Raw genomic sequence first — 22,668 nt, 5'->3', positions numbered from 1 at the left:
GATTTTATTTGGAATGGATGAAGTGACCCTTTAAACCAATTAAAGAGAAAACATAAAGAGGTTAAATATAAGCCTAGTTGGGTCTGACGCTCCCTCCTCCATGGCATCATTTAGTGTCTTAAAACAGTATGTGTTTGTGTTTTATGTGACCTCCATTTTCTCATCCTGACCTCGCTAAGCTTGCAAGCGAGTGAGGTCAGGGTGCCCCTCCACTTGGTTAAACGTTTTAATGTTGTACCTGACATCTTTGTGTTTACAAACTAGAGTCATCCCTCTCACGGGGAAGACAGTGATGGAGGACCTAGCCAGCTAAGGTTAGGGGAAAAAAATCCTAAAAATGAAGCCGAGACAGTGGCTTTACCCAGAACAAAGAGAGGGGGAGAAAGGAGGAGGCAGACTAGATCCCTCTGGTTAATGGGAGCGCATGATTTACAGCAGATGTTGGCCAACTCCTGTTCAATCTAGAAACAATACGTGTGACATGGGGTTCATTTCTAGATGGGAAACGAATCGATGACACAGAATGGCGTGGACTTTATGACAACCTGGGTTGGCCAGGCTGTGGGGGTGTGACAGATGCAAGTCATCCAAAACGATTCACAGCACGCATGTGACACCTGGAAGAAAAGTGAAGCAGAAGGCTGCGTTCGATACAGCCACAATCTGTCTCTCATGGATTACCATTAGACTGAAGTATAGGAATTCACAACCTGGAATTCCCGTTTTTTGTTTGTTTTTTCTTCTTTAACCACACTAAAAAAATGGAAAGATTTCCTGGAAAAATTAAATATAATCCACTGAGTGTTTAAAAAAATGCATAGGGTCATTTAGAATAGGAGTGTCCAGTTAACACGAAAACATAACCAGACAGCAATGCCAAAAATCAAACATCATATTTTGCGTTTGCTAACATAATTTGAGATACACAGAAGAATAAAAGAAATCAGGGGGGGAAACAGCACTTTATATCAACACATGTATACAGTTTTGGTTTACGTTGCACAAGCTCAAATACTATATACCATTCATAGCCAATGACTGTAGGTGTGGTGAATGGCCATGGATGATTAATGGATCTTGATCATCCTGCACCACTTATTGGATAAGCAGCTGAAAAGTTCTTTAACAAATTGTTTAGTTTTGCTTCCATAAGCACAGACATAGAGAGTCTTTTCCACTTCATATCATAATTGCTGCATTAATTTTAGATTCCTCATTGATTTATTGAATTACTTGTTCATGTTTATGACTGCTGTAACGCAGGGATTTCCCAGCAGTCGGAATCATCCGAATCAGAATACTTTAATAATCCCTGAGGAAATTATGTATGTATGAATACTTCTGCTGCTGCTGCTGCTGCTGCTGATTTCTTGCTGTTTTTTATGCTTCCAGCTGATGACAGGCATGACTAGAGGTATTGTGTGTTCAGGACATAACTTGGCACAAATGTTCACTTTGGCCCAAGAATGAGCTGAATGAATGAAATAAATATGACAAAAGATTAGATTTTAGGAATAAAGGTGCAAATTAGAAAAGGTTCACATTATTATTATTATTATTTTTTGATACAACAGAATAACTATATAGCTTTGACATTAAACCATCAGATCCTCTGTGACTTGAATGTGAAGTAAAACTGAAGGCGAGTTAATCTCTTTAAGTGGGGTTGTGTGTTTTTGTGCAGCAGTGTCTTCTGGGGAGTTTTATTCTGTGTTTCAAAGCTGCTTATCAGTTGCAACAGCTGACGAAAGATTGCATTAGTCCTAATTCTCGGCCTTTTCTTAGGTGGAATCAATTTCAATTCGAAGGCTCCCCAGTAAATGCTGCTTTAAAACCTTCTTCTTCTTTTTAAAGTCTATTCACCGGTTGCTATAGGGAACCCAATGAAGGTCAAAAATCTGATTTTGTAGGGATCACAAAAGTCTAAACCATCACTGGAATAAATTCATAATTGTAGAGACCCTTCTTTTACTTATGCAAGCTTTTAAATCACAAAGAGAGTGGTTGACCTGAAAGTTAGAAAAGGGAAAAGAAAAAAGGAGTCCTGTGGTTTGATGAATTCAGCCTCTTATATTGAACAAAGTTTGTTTTAATGTATTAAATCATCGGTATGCCTCATATAATGAAAGACGATGAATTCACATCTTAGAAATGAAATGCACTGCTGTGATTTTATACTATATTAAAAAAAAAAACAAAGATGTGCAACACAATAGCAGAAGGAGGAAATAATCAAGGCTCATTAGAGCCTGCGATGTTTTAAGAGAGGAGGAAACTGAAGGCTTAAATCAACAGATGAAATTAAAAACAGTGGGGCGTTCTGTTGACGGTGAACCTGCCCAATTGCTTGAGAAGTTTTGTGGCATGTACCCTGCAGGGCAGCGACATCTTGGCAACAAAAGTTTGATTTTAGAGGAGCACAGGTCTCGGGGAATCACCAGCCAGCAGACAAAGAAAGAAATCAGGAGCGCCATGTTGTCGTCTATTGTTCAAGTGACAACAGGAGCCCAGGCCAAAAGGAGACTGGCTATGCAGCGGGGTATCTTGACCGGTCTGACAGTATGAGTGTTATTCCTCTGCTATCTCTTAATGCCTTATTGAGAGAACCAGCAAGGTGTTTGCATGCATTTCATTTGTTGCGAGTCGCTTGAGAGTCTCCAGTCTGACCTGTGAGCAGGTTTCTCTGCAGCCAGCTTTGCGATATTGTCGCCTGCCTGCGACAGTGCAGAGCCAAACGTTGGCCGTGTCACGCTCCGATAGCTCAATTTAAATGGAAATTGGATGAACTGCTTGGAAGTGATCCAGCCATCCAGAACAATTAACCCATATTACCGGCAGGCCTTGAAGGAGTAATTTGACTTTGAATGAGAATGGCGAGGATGGCCTGTGGTTTTTAACACAACTGCAAACAAAATAGCCCACAGAAAAGATGACGTTGTCAGATTTTGGTAACGAAACCAGTGTTTATGTCAAACATAAATCCTATTTGGGCATTTAAAGTGACGCCGCAATACATTGTTCAAGCTTCATTTTCACTCCTCACTCCTGAGAGTTCACATCCTTAGCTGCTGAAGCCACTAAGACTGTGTTGTATTAAAGCTGCAATTAAATATTATTCAGCACTAGAAGCTCACCAGCTAACAGAGCTCTCAATGACTAGAATAGAATAGAATAGAATAGAATTCAACTTTATTGCCATTGCACATGCACAGGTACAGAGCAACGAAATCCAGTTTGCATCTATCCAGAAGTGCTTTAGTGATATAGATATATTACAATATATATTAACAATAATATAGATATGTAAGTATATTACAGAAATGGGTCTATTATGGTATGTTGTAATGTACAAGGTATGAAGTATGTTGTGAATATTCTATAACTATAAGTATGTACAGGCTGTAGTGAGTACACACCTTCTCTATACTAGATGTATTAGTTGATCTCCTCTATATACTAAAAAATGTAAGTAGCTGGACACTATAGCCTTTAGAAAAAGATGGATGCTTTTAATTGAGAGTATTTTGTTCTATGATGAAATAAAAATTGAGTGTTATTAAATTATTGTTGGCCCTTTCAAAGAATCAACTAAGATTTATATAGCTTGCTACAGTATGTGTAAGAATTACATGCACATTTCCCTTAAAAAGTCAAGCAATCAGAAAATCAGTAAATATATTTAAAAAAGGAACATCCAATCAGTACTTTTAGATGCATAGATTAAGAGAGAAGGTTAATACATAGAGGCTAGAGACCGTAATACTACCTCGTCTAGTTGAGAGACTTTAGCAATTGCAGAAGTGTCACCCTTACTTTATTGGGGTGGCAACAGATAACTAAGAGGTTGCCATCTTACAACCCGGCCAAATAAAACTCAAACTGTCTGTGAGACGAGATACCACTAGGAGCGAGCAAGAAAAGATGATTTTTATGGTCTGAGTGGACCCGACCTTTCAACTCTACTAGGAGGAGAAAATAGAGTTGCTCTTAGAAGAAGAAAAAATCTTTCTGCACAAATAATGCTGTACATAAAAACTAAAGCACATCTCCTGCTTTATCCCTTTTATATCCTCATCTTGCCACACGTGGAAAGAAAACATTCATTTTCAATCTGCTAAATTTGGGCCTGCATGACCTTTTCCTTTTTCATTACATTGCATATTTATAAAGCGTGGTCAGGTTGCTTCCAGATTACAAAAAAAAACAAAACAAAAAAAACATTGAAATGTGAGCACGACCATCTGCAGACTGGAAACTAATGTAACATTAGCAACATGTCATTTGTGTAGTCTGACTTTCAGACCATTTGGCATTGAATGGATAATAGCTGTCACGCTAACGCTGTAATTAAAACCAGTGTGGTGAAATTCTCTGATTTAAGAGTAAACGCACAGCCACAGTAAACAGAAGACTTGGCTGGGGGAATAATTATCACACAAAGCACATCTCTGTTTTATAGACAAGTATTTAAAAGTAGAGAGTTACTATGCCCCCCAGTGGTGCTCACTAAAAGAAGTTGGGGCGGGAAGCAAAGGGAGGAGAAAGAATGGTTAAAGCAGCTGAAATCATGGTACTTTGTATGCAGGGGACTGAAGCGTGCTGGACTTTTGAGTCAGTCAGGTAATGGGTGAAATTGTGTCTGCTGCACAGCTTATAAATCGCAGTGCTGGCAGTATTTATCTATGTCTCAGACAATCCTGCTGGGAGATGGGAACGGTGAAATGAGAATCAACAGCCTACTTCTCCTCCCCTCAGCTCCCATCAGGTCATTTCACCCCCACAACCCTCTTCTTGAAAGCAACGTGTGAAGAGAAACTGATAAATATAAAGCAAGCTGGGAGCCGCCTGCATCTGCCCTCTGCCTTTTCGCCACAATTCTTCAGGTCATTTTAATGTATTTTGTCCACTTCTGCAGGGAACCTGACAAAACTGCCTCGCTTACCTTGTAAAGTATTAGCTATGATGAAGTATTTATCCCTGTCTACCACTGCCATCATGTCTGGCCTAATGTTGCATTTTCCCTCAAACTTTGCATATTTCATCTCCCAAATCAGAGGGTTTTGCACTTAGACGATACCCACTCTGCTTTGTAATAAAACACGCATCTGGGCTATTTCTAGCTTCCCATCCAAAACAATTGCCCTTTGGCTTTGTCTCTAATAGTCACACACAGTTAGAGAAAGATGCAATGAAAGGGACAGACGTGGGCATGAGAAAAAAGGTGGAGGCAGAGGGGAGGACAGGAACACGGGGAGACAACAATAACACGCAATTTCAGGCCTTGTTGTAATTCCTCTCTCATCTCGGTCCCAAGTGACGAGCAGTGAAGCCGCCCAGGATTCCAATCATTCCTGTTGTCAGATTGGTACCCCAAGTGAGACTGAGTTGATTGCTTGAACAAATTTGCAAACTAACAATGCAATTTGATGTCTTTGGAGGGTTTTAGGCATCAGATTTGTGGCATCAGTGGAGAGAGTCGCGGGAGACCACGCTGGAAAGTTGTTGCCTTCTCAGAGAAAATTGTCGGCAACTAAATTTATCTCACTGTTCATGATTACACCCATAAGGCACCGAGCTGTTTGATATCTGTGTTTGTGTGGTCTGTGTGGGTTTTTCTGGTGCTAAAGGAAGTTTTTTGAGAAATATCCACGTTTGCTTTATTAAGACAGGAAGACCGGATGAACACGATGCTTTAACTCTCTTCTTTTGTACAGTGAACACAAAGCTGAGCGGAGTCAGCAGCAGCAGCAGAAAGCTTGGCTGTATCAAAGGGGAGCAAAACTCACCTGCCTGCACCTTTAATGTTTCATTTATACTTGTGTGTTAAACTTGACTGTGGCAGTTATGTGTTCAGCTTCTGTGCACCTCCTCACAAATGTAATACTTGTGTGAAGGCTGAAAAATGTTTCTTATCTTCTCTTTAATACAAAACTTGAAAAGCCATTTGCACTGCAAACTTTCTGCAGAGTGCAACCCCTGCAGTGAATGGAAGAACGGAAATGTGCCAGCTGCAAGTTTTGTATTCGGTAAAGCGATAAGGGAGGCCATCCAATTGGATCTTTATAGTACGCATGAGATCGGTTCAAAAACTAAAGAGATGACATTTCAACATAATGTTTGCTTTTGTAATTTAGTGTTTTATGTATCAAAGCACGTATTATTTGGTGAGATTTATGGGGCGGAAGCTTTGGTTTGTGAGTCGTTTTGGCCTCTTTTAGCCCTCTCAGTTCTTGGAAACCAGATGTCAAGAGCAAAGGCTAGTATGTCATGCTTTATCATCTATTTAACTCTAAATAAAGCCATCATTTAGCAAATTAATATCATGCTGTTAACTAAGACTCGGGACTAGCTATTGAGACCACAAACACATAAGGAAATTAGTTATTGAGGGCATAAATCAAGTGAACAGCAGAGTAATTTTTTCATAGACATCTGGACGCTGGACCTCTTTTGTTCCAGAGAAGTTGCCCCCTGCTGGTCAGTAGAGAAAATGCAGGTTTAACACACTTCCATAATGGCTGTGTGATCATAGGCATTTTTCAAAAATTAAAAAAAGGACCACACTAGTTCCTCCCGCTCATTTCGGGTCCTTATCCTAAGCTCAACCAATCAGCTTCTCACTGTAGCTTCAAACAGTATTTATGAGAAATCTGATATAAGATCAATATTGATTTTCTCATTTAATTCTTCTTAAGGAAGCAAATAATCGGGAAATGAAGCATTCAAACCATTGTGTCCTCTAACACATCAGGGATGTTTCATCCTTATGTATAATGAGACATGTCATTTTCCACTATCTTCGATCAATGGACGTCACAGCCTGAAGAACCCCAATCATAGACAATATGAATATGAATTGGTTGCTGTTACAGATCATCACAGATTCCACCGACATGTTAGTGCACCAAATATAAAGACCGTTCATTTCCAGTGTGACAGTCACCATTCTTCATGGCAATTACACTTTTATGAAGTTTGACATATTTTAATAGATATGACAGATCGGTGGACCAAGGTGTGCCAGAAAAGTATATTTGTCTTGGAATGAAATGATTTGTCAGTGAGATCTTGGTGAAAGATTTAAAGGCAATTTCATGTATGTAGTCCTTGCAAATGAAGAAACCAATGGAAAGATCAGCCAAATATTTGCTAATGAAAAATCGCATGACAGATATAAAACTAAATAAAGATCTGTATGTCAAAAAGAAATGGGATTGCTAAACTATATAACTTCAACTCTTTAGATCTCAAGAGTGTAATAAACTCACATTCCAGTATTTCCAGCATCAAAAAGTTCATCTTAAGTCTCAAATCAAGAGTTATATTTCCCATTTAAAAATCACATTAATCTGATAGTCGGGGCTTTTACACAGACATGTTTCCTGCTGGGTTTTTAACTAGCAACCAGCATTACGTTAGATATTTTAGTGTCTGTGTACAACTTATAAACTGCAGCAGAATCTTACTGAAATATATAATGAAGTAATTTTTTTATTTAAATACCTAGTTGTCTGTTAAGTGACAACCACTTAACCAGACTCCGATTAATACATCAATATCAGTCATTTGTTAGCTCTCAGAGTTTTTGTTTATGATCGTCCATAATTTTGACCTTATTGCTTAAACTGTTTATTCTGACTCTGCCTCGTGTACAGGAGCAAAAACGTCTACTTTTACTCATGTAGGCTTTGATGGTGACATTTGTCAATCTCAGAAACTAGGTACATTTTGAGCCCTACTCGTTGGCTTAGTCCAGGTTAACATTGTCATGCAACATGTGCTGCACAGCCAGTAAAGGCAGTGGTTCCTGTTAGATTGCTGTGTAGTGAACTGTTACTGAGCGACCGCTGAGCTGCTGGAATCGCTGGAGGACCACTGGAAAAACGATTATCCAGACACCAATGGGCGCCTGGCTGCTCCCACTGGCAAAGCAATCACTGTGTTATTTGGTAGAGAATGAATTACTGAACATTTTGAGATTTGATGCTTAATCCCCAAATGAATGGCTCAGAGTATTAACGTGCTGCACTACTGTTTGTGTGTTGCACCTTTTTTGTCTGTCATTTATTCTCCCCAACCTGCCATTCTGTGTTTTTTAATCTTATATTATATGGATTTTATAGGTACAAGCAGGAACTGTTTGTTATAACAGTCCCTACAGTGGTGGCATCAAAGGATTGTCGTCTCCTTGGCTTTGTTCTTTGTAGTTGATCCAACTCTATGCTTTTACTCATCTCCTGTGGCCATGTTTGATTTGCTGTAGCCTTGACCAAGGCTCGGTACTCAGCATTGTCACCCCTGATTACCAAGAAGCACAGATCTCGACAGAGCCCTGCAGAGGGCAAAAAAAAAAAAAAGCATCAGAGATTGCAATGGGTAATCACGTTTTTTTTTTTTTTTTTTTTTTAAAAAGGGCTGCAAAGGATATGAGAATCTTTGTACAAAGAGGTGTACTCTAGCAATATGAATGAGTTGGAAAGGCTGTGCCCTGCAGGGATTTCTATCATCTCTCTCAGAACTTGATACCAGGTTGAAGACGAAGCTTGCACCAGCTCCTTTTATCTAGCCTGAGATTGGTGATTAGATTGAGGAGCCCGGCAGAGGAGACGCAAGTCCTCTCCTCCACACCAAGAGGAAAAGCAATGTTCCACAAGACTACACATTCATTACTCAAAATAAATCTCCATTAAACAAATGCCACAAGCATAATTAGGCTATAGGAATAATTATAATTGTGATTAGTTTCTCCATGGGCCGACCTATGTAAATTGTGATTGACACTCTGCAAATAGGGAATGCATAAATCTGGCATTGGAGATACACAGACACATATGGCAGCAGAATACTGAGGAGACAAAGGGATTGAGGGCATGGGTGGCTGTAAACATGCCTCCGCTGCACATTCACAATCCAAGCTTTACAAGGCTACACAACCAGCATGTGTTTTGTATAAGAAATAAATCCTCAAAGAAAGGATTACATGCACTCGGCTGCAAAGGCATCGTACCACAGCAGTCCAGCAACAAATCCAGCCATTATGAGGGTGATAATCTTTACATTTTATTTAAAGCTGTAGGCCTCTATTGAAATAAACACTCCATTTGAAATGATACAAAACAACAGCACCACAATGTACAGTCCCATATAGCAGTGGCATAATATTCAGATTGTATGCCTGCCTGCGTGTGTGTGTCTGTATTTTTGTTTTTGTCCTTTTTTTTTCTTTTTTTTTTTTAGACAAAACAGGAAAAATTATTAGTTTAGTGCAAGTAAATTTGACATATCATGCCGAATAAGTTATTTTGGGTCTATTAGAAAAACAATGTAAGATTAAATTATGAGCTAATTATGGAATACAGTATGTAAGGCATAACCGTGTCCTGTCATTTAATAACAAAGGGACGACTTAATTAAAATGGCGAGATTCAAAACAGACTTGAACTGTGTCTCAGTTCCATAGTGAGACATCATAGGAAGGACTTTGTTTATAACACAAGAAATCAAAAAATTAAAGGAGAAGTCTGCCACTAAAATAAAAGACATGGATTTGTTTGGGAACAGCACTATCCTATGGCAGCAGGACAAGATGCCCCAAAAAATGCTCAGAAACTCAAAGTATGAACCCCAAAGTCTGGCCTTCAAGTTTACCAAACCCAGTCAGATCCAGTGTCCACCGAGGGTGACCACGTCGCAAGAAACTAAATGAGAGGCTAAGAGTAAGTTTGTCAACTAGTAAACTCAGTGCATTTTACCAAAAAAAAAATAATAATAATAATAATACACATATGCAAAACTACACTGTTCAAAGATTTAGCATTGATCACACAAAGAACCTTAATTGACTAATTAAACTTAACTAATTCAATTAAATACATTACTTGAGCACCATTTCCTGACCAGCTTAAACAGAAGCTTAAATTTTTTTTTTTTTAATGGTCTGAAGCAAAAGTCTCTGTAGACTTGAGTATTTCTATTTCTAGCACAATGTAATATAAACTGTAATTCCACTGCTGCTGTCTGGTAATTGTCTTTGTTTCCCCCCTTGCGACCATACATTTGCACATTTTGTTTCAAGTTGACCTTTGTAAACTGGAGCCAATCATAATTTAAGACTTCATCAAAACTCAAACCAAAAGATCTGTTACCAACATTCTGGTGCTAGACAACATTACCCCCAGAGGTCGCATCATTACAAAGTGTTCCCAAGCACTAGGCAGATGGTTCTACTGTCCAGGCTACCTGTGGTTAAATTTTATTTAACAAATTCAGTATAAAACTATTACCTTTATAAAGCCAGACGAGTTTAGAAAGATGGTTCTAGTCCGCATGCACACTGACCATAAAAGCAGCCATCGTTTGTGTTTTTGCAGACACGTTTAACACCTGATGCAATAGGACAGAGGATGCCTGTAAACTTTGATATGCTTAATCTCCACAAACAGCAGTCAATCAGTCACATAGCACAGAGTCCCCGTCTAGCTCTTCAAAAGGAAATGATTACAGCCTGGGCCTTGATCCGTCCAAACTGCTGCAGGATCCTGCTGGCGGAGCAGTCCAGATATTTGTGTGGAGATAGCAGAGCCTATTATTACCAGGCTGCGGTTGCTGCCGAGGTTCCACTTTATGCGCACCTTTGATCTCCAAAGATATCTTTTAGAGAAACAATACCCAGCCCAACCCATCCTTTTGAACTCACCAGGTGGGGGCAGCAGTGCTGATATCAACTGAACAGGTGACTGGTGGAGGGAGGTGGTGTCTAGTGTTTTGTATCTTATCTGCTAATACACTGTGTGACTGCTTTGTCAATACATATGGTAACACTAGTGTCAGCAGCTTTGCAATATATTCAAAAAAAAAAAAAAGGGCCACTCAGCTTGCACTTGGTTCTTTCCATTTTAATGGACCAGCTAACAATAGCAGATAAAGGCATTGATAGAGAAAGAAAACCATCCAACGCTTCTACAACCACAAGGAGACATTTTCAGGCTATAGGATCTAATCCTGCCCTTTGGAAACCAATTTCCCCAGAGACACTTGGATTCACACAACCAGAAAAACGACATTAAAAGACCACAAGATAATCAGTTATGATATGTTCACATTTATTGTGCAGTGACTTTTATATACATACATTTTATACACCTAATTTACATGAACAGAAATAAATTAATCTGCTAATGTTCTTTAACTCATCTGGCTTTAGTGTTGCCATTGACTGGACACAGCAATCGTTGAAGGAGAAAAAGCACAATAATTCCAAGTGACACATGAGTGACAAGGCAGTAATATGAGTCAATGTAGTCTAAGTTTCAGTAGTGTTATATTTTTTACGCACATAAAAGAAGCAGTTGGTAAGAGTTTTAGTGTTGTGAGTTTGAACGAATGGAGAGGCCAGCGTGGAGCTTTGCTTCCACAACTGGATGGAGACAAATGAACAGATGTTAAAAAACTTGTTTAAAACGACACTGTCACAGTTGTCTGAAGCACCAACATTTGGTTTTATCTTTTAAATATAGATTAAACACTTTCCATAGTGCTGGTCCTCTGATTTTAGCTTTTAACTATATCAAAGTGTTATTTAAGAGACTAAGTCAGAAAACTAATAACGTCAGTCGTTAGCTTAAATCATTTTTTAAAAATGGCTTTATCTTAGAGAAAAGATGTGCATTATTTTGCACCAATGCATTTAAGGGGGTTTAATGTTCCATAAAATATATTTATCTTTTATATATTAATGAATTAAAGATATTTCAGACACAATTTTAACTCTGGATTCCTTTTACATTATTATGTGTTGTCATTTACTTGTGGCGATGCATTTGATGTGAAACTATTTTTTATACAACATGGTCAAACAGATGCCCCCTAGTGTCCAAAACATCTCACAAACTGCATCTTTAACATTAGATGACTATTACTATTGTGCTACATACAGTATTGTTCACTGACAGACACAAAGATAAAATACAACTCGGCTTAGTAGTGTGTTCTTTATAAAAACCTAAATCTAAACGAGCTAATGTGAAAATCGTCTTAAATGTGTACACTGTAGTGTGTGAAAACGATAAAAAAATACATTAACTGGAGCGGCCAGGTACCCACACACATTAAAGTCTGGCATAGGAAAAGAATAAAAATGTAAACCACTTAGAGATCATCTCTAGGTTTCCCTGTGACAAACTAAATACAGACATCAATTTGCTCTCAACTTTTCAGTGTTGAAGAACCTGACAGGAAGTCTAACTTTCTACTGCTAGCTTATGATAAACACTGACACTACCTAGAGTGACATGCCTATGTAACACGAAACAACACATCAGCTCCAGCCTCCTCTTTTACCATACAGAAACACAGAAAGAATTTACAGGATACACTGATGGCTCTTAAGCACTACAATGCTGCAAGCAGCAAAAACTCTAAGCTATCAAAACATGCAGCCTGTGGTGAGTTTCTACAGTACTATTCAGAAGTTGTTGGTGGTAAATGTCTTTGAGAAAACCCAGAGTTTGTAGATTGTTTTTATTACTATTATATCTATCATAATATAATGATTTTAAACATGGCTCTGTTGTTCCATTAGCCTCACTCAAAATCTTTTCAGACTCTCTCAAATAAAGTGAACAAATAATCGCATGGCAACCGCACTGGAACATCTGATTATTGCACACTAGCACTGAACTTGCAAATGTTCATGCAGAATGAATGAGAAACACACTCCACTCAAATCAGTGTTTGCTCACTATGTGACAGATGACCGTAGAGTTCTTTGGAAGACTGAAAATACATTGTTTGAGTCGGGGAGGGGGGTACATGACTACGTGGCACATCACCGAGACATCTAAAACTCTTTTGTTACAACCTAAGGTGAGAGAGAGAGAGAGAGAGAGATGCTGTGATGTTTTAGAAAATCAGTTTGGGGATCTGACACCAACCGACCACAAGTGGTTTACAGTACGGTCTTTAAAACAGTAGAAAAGGAGGCGTGCCGGAGATGATAATTGCACTGAGGGGTACGAGGGGACGAGAGCATATGTGTGAGGGAATTTATCAACCTCTTTTTCAAGCAAAATCTAGCATTGCATTTAAAATATAATACATCCATATTCAACATTCATGGCATTGTTTCTGTTAAAACACAAAAATATTAAAGACTCACAGGAGGAGTCCCGGCAAAGACAACATTTGATGCCAGGGGCTCATCTGTTTGGAGATGAGAGTTTAAAATTCTTGTATAAAGTAAAAGCCGAAAAAAATATATAAATAAATGCAATCTTTTCAGACACACATTTTCCCCACAAACTACTCTGCACACTGTAGACTAAGTGACGAGACAAGTCGTAAGGCAGAAGGATGAAGAGAAGGACAAGTGAGAGTGAAACGGGGGCTGTTGTGATGGGTCCTGTGTTTAAAGGACAGTGTATCATCTGCACTCGAGCTCACGGGGACTGAGATCCTGACCTGTAGCTCTTGAAGCTGCCGAGCAGACTCTGCATGCCTTTCTTAACGCGGCGAGCCACAGAGTCGGCGGGAGGCGTGGGCAGGCAGGAGGCGAGGCTGGGCGGACGTGCATCCAAACATTTCTGGTAGCGAAGCTTGAAAGAGAACAAAACCACAAACATGGATGTCTAAGGTGACAAAGACAAGACTCAACACTGGATTCCACAACTGTGCCAAATTATCTTCCCACTTAAGGACAAACAGGAACTCTTATTTAGTTTAGTCTCATGCTGACTCATAGTGAGTGTTTCATGTGACTCACCATGCAGGCAGCCTGCACAGCCTCACTCAGACTGGCCGCATTGGGTTCACACCAAAACATGTGACAGGTGAAATCGTGGGGACCTTCCGCCATGATGAACGCAAAGGTGTGGACGTCCTTCCCCACACCCATGAAAGACAGGAAACGCACCCTGCACTCTGACAGCACCTCCTCATCCTAGAGTTTTAAAAAAATAAAAAATACAAAGGTTGTCCAGTCAAAAAAAATTGTTAAAATGTGGAAATCTTCTGCAGTCCACCCTAACCCTCAGACACAACTCTAGATCATCACACGAGGAAAATCAAGTACCTTATAAGTTCTTTTCAACTACCAGCAATATACAAGATGAGTTCAGGAAAACAAATAGGTCAGAAAACAAAGTACCACTTGGTAACACTTGGTATGTGGCTTTGCTTCATTTGTTCAGTTTCTCCTTACAATCTAAATATTTCATGGTAATTTTAGAGTAAATCGCAAAATCCTAGTCATAGAAAAATCATTTGATTTTCAAAGCAATTCCAAAAGAAAAACCTTTAAGTTTATCCTCTAGGATGGTTACTGCAAGTGATAAATATCAGAGTCCAGACTATGAGAATCACTGCTATTTCTCACAAAACTTTAAAAAGAAAAAAAGAAAAGAAAAGCGGACAAAAGCAAAAAGGACTGTTCTTACAAATATCTCTTGTGTGTGTAGCTTAATGCCCACAAATTAATTAAATTACTTTTAATTAAAGTAAAAAGTAAATAAAGTGACTTATTCCAACAGAATAGAGTTAGGTTTAGGGTTATCACTGATGATGACTTCATCGCACATTTTAAACATACTGATGACAACTCAGAAAAGGACCAGTGAAGATGACAATCAGTCACTGACTTTAATTCCCCATACTGTTCTGTCATGTTCAGACTGTTTTCCAATACCTGTCGTGAAAGTATTGTGAGGGTGGCTGGTGCAACATTCACAAAGACAGGAGTCCAGTCATTTTTATCTCTGCCATTCATTGCTGTCTCTAGTGCTTCATTGACTATGTCCATACCTGAAAAGAACACACACAGAATATATGATCAGCACATCACAAACACGGTCAGCATGACAAAGTACAATAGAAGTATTTAGCACAGCAGTTACACACTTTAAGGCGTTTTCTTACCAACGGGTTTAGCCACAGGCTGATTGCCCAGGTAATAAACACGGAAGCGCTGGAAGAGTTCATTTTTTGGAGCTGGAAACTCTGTTAAGAAGTGAGGAAACATTATGCAACTTGTTCCTATGCTTTCAGAAATTAGGACATTCAAAGTGTCTAACTTTGCTTTACCTTCAACAGGGATGACCACAGGTTTGCCTGGGTCAGAGTTGAGCCTGCTCACCCCTGGCTTGGAGGCCTTTCTCTCCATCATTATCTGAAGTTAAATAAGGGAAAAACTGTGAATTTTAATTAAATTAAAAAAAAAAAAAAAACACCTCAAAATCAGCTGAGACTCTTTGAATTCATAATGACAAATCTAATAAGGGCTAACCTTTGAACACATCTCATGTAAGCTGGTGGCAATGTTCTTGGCGGGCGAGTCGCAGCGGAAAACGTGACACTTCAGAACTTGGGTCAGGTTGTCTCGTGCGACATAAGCAAAATCCCTGCAGGAGAAAGATTATATACACATACCGAGTGGCTTATTAAATCTGCAGTTTTTAAAAATACGATTTTAAAAATACAAGCTTACGAGAACATAAAACACAGACAGACATAGGGCTGGGCCATATCATGCCGGCCACGGTAATACCGGTATAATGTTGGGCAAGAATAAGAAAATGAAATATCGCGATAGAACATGGGTAAAACGTGCATGCGCAGTGCCTTTGTTTTCATACACACATGGCAGAAAAAGCATGCCGGCGGCAGAGAATGAGAAGGGCGAAAGTGGAACGCTGAATGAAACAGATAAACCAGAATTGGTTTGTAAAGCACAAAGCACTATTTTTGGTAGAGCATGCTACCGTGTTTTTTGGAAAATACGGCACGCTTAAAATCAATCCTTGGATTTTTCTGAAAATCTACAGTGCCCCTTATAATCCCGTGTGCCTTATGTATGAATTCGCGTTGTGTTTACTGACCTCGAAACGATTTTATGCGGCACACGGCGCAAATCTGTCAAATCTTTTAGTACGAATTTTCTAAGCTATGAACCCGCACCGCTTGATGGATTGTCAAAGCATTACGGCTATTGTAGGCAGGAGCCTCACGGAGTGATACGTACTGTGCTTCAACATAATATTACCCTATTGTGTGTATAACCTCTTTTTAGGTTTTGTGGATATTATACATGGTTATGCTGAGGATATGTCGGCCAAATGCAAATTCCTTGCTGACAGTTTAACCAAAAGGCATTTTGGTTAAACTGTCAGCAAGGAATTTGCATTAGCACTGTTAAATTTTTATATAACTTTAATGCACATAAAAAACAGCTGCTGTTTAAGTGAAAATACATTGATTGTATTTTGTCTAGTGTCAATTATATCACCAGTTATATGGTAAATGGCCTGTATTTGTATAGTGTTTTACTAGTCCCTAAGGACCCCAAAGCACTTTACACATCCAGTCATCCACCCATTCACACACTGGTGATGGCAAGCTACATTGTAGCCACAGCCACCCTGGGGCGCACTGACAGAGGCGAGCAGACACTGGCGCCACCGGGCCCTCTGTCTTGTCAGTCTTGCCCAAGGACACAACGACCGAGACTGTCCAAGCCGGGGCTCGAACCGGCAACCTTCCGATTACAAGGCGAACTCCCAACTCTTGAGCCACGATCGCCCCTATATCGTTATTGCAAATTTTCAAATGTATAGCGTGATAAATATTTTGGGTCACATCGCCCTGCTCTAGACAGACAGTCAGACACACACGAAAATAACAACAAAATGGCACACAACAAGAATTATGTACAGTTTTTAGAATAGTAATCATTAATGGATACCTTTCCCTGCTCATGATTGAAAATGCAGCATGAAAGAAAAGAAAGAAATACACAATTATTAAGAAATCAGCAACAGGAGGCAATGTTATTAAAAATCCAGCAGAGGGCAGCAGCATGCTGCAAAATAAAGACTAACACAGCCACCATGCCAGACCTCAGAACTGCAGCACATCATTTTAAGTCACTGAGTAAGGACTCAATACAAAAACAGCAAAAAAAAATAAAAACCCATTCAAATATGGAAAATAAAGCAGCTTATTCAGTCAGAAGTTATGAAGAATATTCAGCAACTCAACTAAACTAAATTTCACTCAATGCAAAAATTCATCACAGCAAACTTCAGTTAATCTTAAACCGAGTAGGATTTCCACTCCATTTAAACATTTTGACATCCATCAGGATAGTTATCAAGATTGTGATATGCAAGATATGATCTGCCCCCCTCCATTTATAAAGTGGTGTTAAATTTACTTAAGCTTAAAATACATTGTGCTTGTCACTATTCAAAGTAACTCAAAAATTGGGAAATGCAAAAAAAATTAAAAAAAAATTTTAAAAGATCTAATCACGTTTACATGCCCTCCAAAGGTAGATTTTAACCTAGGAAAAAGCCTGGAGATATATTTAATTTGAGATTTAAATAGCCTCATTAGAAACATGCTGTCACTGAGCACCTCAAACAAATTAAAAATGCGAGCTACATTTTAATAGAAAGAAGAAAAAAATGCATGTCCAATTAAAAAAAAAAAAAATTATGAGCTTAAAGTTAAATTCCATTTTTTAAGTATCATAAAAAACAGCAGAGCCAATGACATTACATTTGTTTTCAAAACTGACTGAAGAAGGCAGTTAAATACATTTTATAGTTCTGCCATTTTCAATTTGCCCTTGTGCTGTGGACACTGACCTGCCGTTGTCTCTGCCGACACCCCAGACCCGGATGCTGCCAATCGGCTGAGCATGAAGCAGAGTCTGGCCCAGCGGGTCGATCAACTTCATGGTGTCATTCTCCAGGACCATTAGCATGTCTTTACCCTGTCACAACACACGTTTCAGTTTGAGAAATCAGACTAAGCACACATTTCTAGAAAATGTTGTTACCCACGGTACTTTTAAGTATTTCTCTTGAATTCAAAACACTATTTTAGAAATGGAGCATTATCAATCATTTTCAATCCAATCATTTTCAATCAAATCATCAAAGACGAATTGTGGTTGGAACCAACCACTAAATGAAACATGTTTCTGCCCTGCACATTCAAAGAAATTCTTATTAAAAAGAACATTACATAAAATGTCATGAACATAGCTGTGTGCGTGTGTCATTACAATCATCTTACCTCTCCCCAGATCCCAGCAGTGTCATGAAGGTTATGTTTGTGATAAGAGAGCTGCCTGATGCAGTTGTTGACAGCGACACTACTCTTGCCAGGTGCCATGTCGTCCTCAGACATCTCAACCCAGCCCAGAGAGCGCACTGCGAAACACTGACAGTACAAAAGTGCTGCATATTAGTATAAACTAGGACACAAAAAACTCTTTCATGTGCAGAAAACTATTAATCTTTGGTAGGTAGGTAAGTAAATAGATAAATAATCAACGCCCCTACACATTTCATATGTCCTACATCTCTGAGACCCATTCCAATGCCAGTTTTCTGTGACAGCATTTCTAAAATGAAAACTGAGACCCAACTACTCTGAACATATTGAAAAAAATCTAAAATTAAGCAGATGATTTACCTTAGTTTCTAAGTCTGTGCAGAGTGGAGCAAGCTTCTCTTCATCCTCAGATTGGGAGCAATTATAACTACAATGACAGAAAATAAAGTTAAACATCTCCAAAATTAACACTGACTAATTAGAAAGTTTTAACACTACATACTTCAGGTTGATAGATGCATAGCGTAAAGTTGCTCCTTCAAACTCCTTCAGACTTTGATCAGATGCAACTTCTCCCTCCTCCTAAAGACAAACATTTATGTGCAGATGGAGCCATTTGATCACAGAGCACATGTGCATGAAAGGTATGTAAATTCTGTCATATTGTCCAAAATACTATAAGGCTTAGGGTTGTTCCTGGTGACTAACTTACTAGTCTTAAATGGGAGAATGCAAAAACTTTAACTAGCGAGCTAGTCTTAAAGTTCAGAAAAAAAAATCAAGTTCTAATTCATTCTAATGAATTAGGGTAAATAGTCTCCATCAAAAAAAACTGTTTGTATTTAGGGTGTTTTTAATCCATGAATCATATTCTTTAATAGTCAGATCTTATTTTAAATGTCTGAAATGTGTGGCATAACACTGCACACCCTCTCTGTGAGAGGCCTGCTGCTACCTAATGTGATTGTTTACACCTGAGTTTACCAAGTGTCTTGGCAACCTGCTGCTTGATTGTTAGATACTGTGTTGTTATTTTTTTTTTATTGATTATTGCACTGTAGAGGCTGGTGAGAAACAACATTTCAGCCTGTGTATTTCTGCAAATACCATCCAAAATTACAATAAACTATCTTGAATCTAGGAACTACCTAGATTTGTTAGCAGATTCTGAATAACATTAAATGTGCTAACCAACAGCTTTCATTCTTCAGGGATGTAAGCATCCCACCTAGCGAATGCAGTTAAGCATTGATTTATTTGAGTATTACATACAACTATCCTTGTTCTAGATCAAAGTACTGTAGAACATCTGTCTTACCTTCCACTTTATAGATTGATAAACTGAAAAATTTGTCTAACTAAGCGATGACAGCAACATTTAATCTTCTAGGACTCGTTACGCACAACCCTACTAAATATACTCAAAAGACATTTCAAAGAGGTGAGTTGAATAAAACTCTAGTCATGATTTACCTTCCACAGTTCCCCTTCACCAGCACCTTCATCAGTGCTGGACAGTTGGGCCCAAGATTCCTGGAAAAATGTGACAAGACTTACCGTTAACAACAGTTTGACTTGTCAGTGCCTCTGTCAAATTAGGATGCTGGTTAGACCTCACCTCAGGTTCCTCGCAGGGCGTAGTCTCCAGGGACATCGTGGAGGACATCATGGAGTCCCCAACTTTACCCAGGGGTGAAGGAGGCTCCCACTGAGTGGTGCCTGTGGGAATGTGCCAGTAGTACGTGCCCGATGTATCTCGCACCCTCATCCATCCCGAGGGCAGGTCTGTGTCCGTCTCAAAAGCACTGGAATCCCAGAAAGACTCTGAAGGGCGGGAAGTAAGAGACCAAGGTTACTATAGGTAACTTCATCTCAACTAAATGCATGGAAATGCATATTAATTATCTAATTAACAAAGTAAAAAAACATTTTACTTTTTTTGATTTGGTCAACACAACCAGCCTTTGGAAGCATTGGTGAAGATGTAATAGCTGTTCTGCTTTTTAAATTTTGCCCCTGAGAAAAAACACCCCCCTAATATTGCAGTATTTAAAAGGGGAAAAAAAGAAAAAAGGAAAGGTTTAAACTAATAATAACTAAAAAATAATGAGTTATTTAAGTAATAAAGTATAGCATCTGGTAATCAAACTGTAATTTAAATAAAGAGATGATAATTCACTATTTCCAGGAGTCTATCTTTTTTACTGATATGTTTAGCAGCCAAATCATCCTCTGTTGCTTCTATTTTGACCGTTTTGGCTTTTCTTGTTAGCTGCAGTATGATGCTAATAAACAGAGTGTATTCTTCAGATTTTTTAATATCTGCACAAGCTACAACATAAAGTTGTCTAAACACCTTGTATGTTTTGTTTAGTTTTTACCTCTGTTGCCATTTGGAGAGCTGTCAGCTGTGTTGTCCTGAGACAGAACAGGCCAGCTGGACTCTTCATCACTTGGTGTCCCGTTCATGTTGGAAAAAAGCAGGCAAGCGTTCCTCCCCACTCTCTGAGACTCCACATTACTCTCTTCTTCTGCCAGTTTCTCTCCTCTGGTGTCACCTGATGTTTCTTCATCGTCTTCCAATTTACTTTCCTTCTCTTTATCATCCTCTTCTCTCTCTTTATCTTTCTCTTCTGTGGACTCCAGGGTGTCAATGAGAAGCGGCTCATTAAGGATGTTCTTTGACTCCTCCTGACTGAGACCAGGGGTCATTGCGATTTTGGGAGACTTGGTCTGCTCCTCGTTACCCTGTTGATCTTCCTGAGTGGTGTTCTGGTGAGGGAAGTCTTCCCTGTTCCCATTCTGATTGATATTGCAGTTGTGGTCTTGGTCCTGCTGGTTCTCCGCTACTTTCCGCAGCTGGTTTTGGCCTTCCTTGACCCACTTGGCATTGTTGCCGGTGGACTCCTGGTCGCACCAGTGGCTGCCGTCATTCAGTTTGTTCTTTAGCTCTTCGTCTTGCTTCTGTTTATTCACAACATATGTCATATCTTCATCATCATGACCACCCATTGTAACTGTCCATGTAGCTGCTCTGACAGAGAGAGGAAAAAATACATTAGCATTGCCTTTAGCATACTAGTTAGCAGTGATTTTAGCAAAGATTCTCATCAAGGTTTCTCAAATATAGAACGACCACTTGATACAAATACATTCAAATATTTCACAGTGGCCGTTAAATGTTGAATCAGCGAAGTAATAATGTTTAAATATGAAGGATGAAGTCCGTTTCTTGTTCGTGTATTCCGGGTTGGTCATTTTACTGGCAACTTTCACTGTTTGGTTTCAGGCGAATACAAAACGCACTTCAGCAGCTTCACCTTCCATTTGCCAACACGACCTTTTTCTTTTTAGATAAACGGGCGCTGTAAAGAGCCTGTATAAACCTGGGTCATCATTTAGGTTCACTCACATGATTGTTTAATAAAACCTAGGTAAATACCGTGGTTTTACTTGTTAGATAACATCGCCGCAGTTGGAAATAACGGGCACCGTCCGCCATCACCGACATCTTTGCTAGGCTAATGTTAGCTTCTCGGTTAGCTAGCTAACATTTCCAAACTGCAGAAGCAAAGTGACTATAGCAGCACTGTTTTTATTAAAAATTTTGACTCACCAGCTCACCAAACTCCTTTGTCGTCGAAATGCGCTAAAATGTGTAGCGTAACTACATATTTCCAAAGATCGTGAGGGCTCTCGCTCGGTTTCTAGGTGGTGTTTTCTGTCTGTGGGCTCGGCTAGTGATGGAGGGCGAACCTGCGTCACGGATTAACGTCACGGCCAGAGCCCACTGCTGCCACTCAGGCACAGAGCAGGAGGCAGACCCAATGAAGGAAAACCGGTCCTTCACACTTCACACACAAATATTGATTAGACGCTGAGCGGGAGGGGGCATACAGGTCGCAGGGTAAGCAGCTCCCGGTCCAACCAAGAAAGAAACCATAACGAGTAAAATAACAAAAGAAGGCATGCAAAATAATCACAGGGAGATGAAGATGACATCAAAAAGAAGCAAAAGTTGGCCAAAAACAGGCTCAAATTGAATTTAACAACCACAGAGAGATGCAAAAGTGACCACAAAACACCTGAAATTACTAAAAATGACCAATGTTAGGCGCAATAAAAAGAATCAATAAAGAGCTGCAAAATCGCACCACAAGGAGACGGAAGGGTTCCAAAAAGGTGGAAAAATACAAAAAAAAGAAGAGGGTTTTTTTTTTTGGGGGGGGGGGTTGCATCTGTGTGTGTTGATTCTTGGGGCCTTTTACATTTTTGTTGTCTCTGCATTATATGGGTTGATCCCTAATGCGTTAAATGTTCATATTCATATTAGCGGACCACTTTTTAATAAGCCCAGCTTTTATCTATACTAACGTCTTTGGCCAAAAAAGTACTAATGCAACACTATAAAATACTTTGCTGAGTAGTAGCAGTAGTAAAAGCTTGAAACATATATTTAAAAAAAAAAAGTCAATTGTATTTCGGTGCCTCAACTCCACTTATATCATTGAAACTAATAATGTACTGCTACATGTCACTGGACACGTTTGGAAG

At 39.2% G+C, this 22,668-nt stretch overlaps 1 protein-coding gene across 3 annotated transcripts; it reads right to left on the bottom strand.

Moving 5' to 3' along the window:
• Window positions 1-11,085: 11,085 nt before the first annotated feature.
• Window positions 11,086-21,930, bottom strand: apbb1 (amyloid beta (A4) precursor protein-binding, family B, member 1 (Fe65)). Of its 3 annotated transcripts, none has more exons than XM_005937512.3 (15): window positions 21,731-21,930; window positions 20,496-21,143; window positions 19,733-19,938; window positions 19,588-19,647; window positions 18,617-18,696; window positions 18,475-18,541; window positions 18,073-18,219; window positions 17,640-17,767; window positions 16,733-16,738; window positions 15,278-15,392; window positions 15,076-15,160; window positions 14,911-14,991; window positions 14,681-14,796; window positions 13,760-13,936; window positions 11,086-13,592 (listed from the first exon to the last, which is right to left on the bottom strand). In XM_005937512.3, the coding sequence occupies exons 2-15, from the start codon at window positions 21,124-21,126 to the stop codon at window positions 13,437-13,439; spliced, it is 2,055 nt and encodes a 684-aa protein (XP_005937574.2). In that variant the 5' UTR covers window positions 21,127-21,143; window positions 21,731-21,930; the 3' UTR covers window positions 11,086-13,436. The 3 variants fall into 3 exon arrangements, with proteins under 3 accessions (XP_005937574.2, XP_005937578.2, XP_005937577.1); XM_005937516.3 differs by having other exon boundaries at window positions 20,496-21,148; window positions 21,731-21,926; XM_005937515.3 differs by lacking the exon at window positions 16,733-16,738 and having other exon boundaries at window positions 20,496-21,148; window positions 21,731-21,924.
• Between the last annotated feature and the right edge of the window lie 738 nt (window positions 21,931-22,668).

Source organism: Haplochromis burtoni, unplaced genomic scaffold, assembly GCF_018398535.1.
Source record: "Haplochromis burtoni strain Fernald_Lab_line unplaced genomic scaffold, NCSU_Asbu1 Contig_234, whole genome shotgun sequence".
Taxonomy (NCBI): domain Eukaryota; kingdom Metazoa; phylum Chordata; class Actinopteri; order Cichliformes; family Cichlidae; genus Haplochromis; species Haplochromis burtoni.
This window is presented reverse-complemented; position numbering and strand designations above follow the sequence as displayed.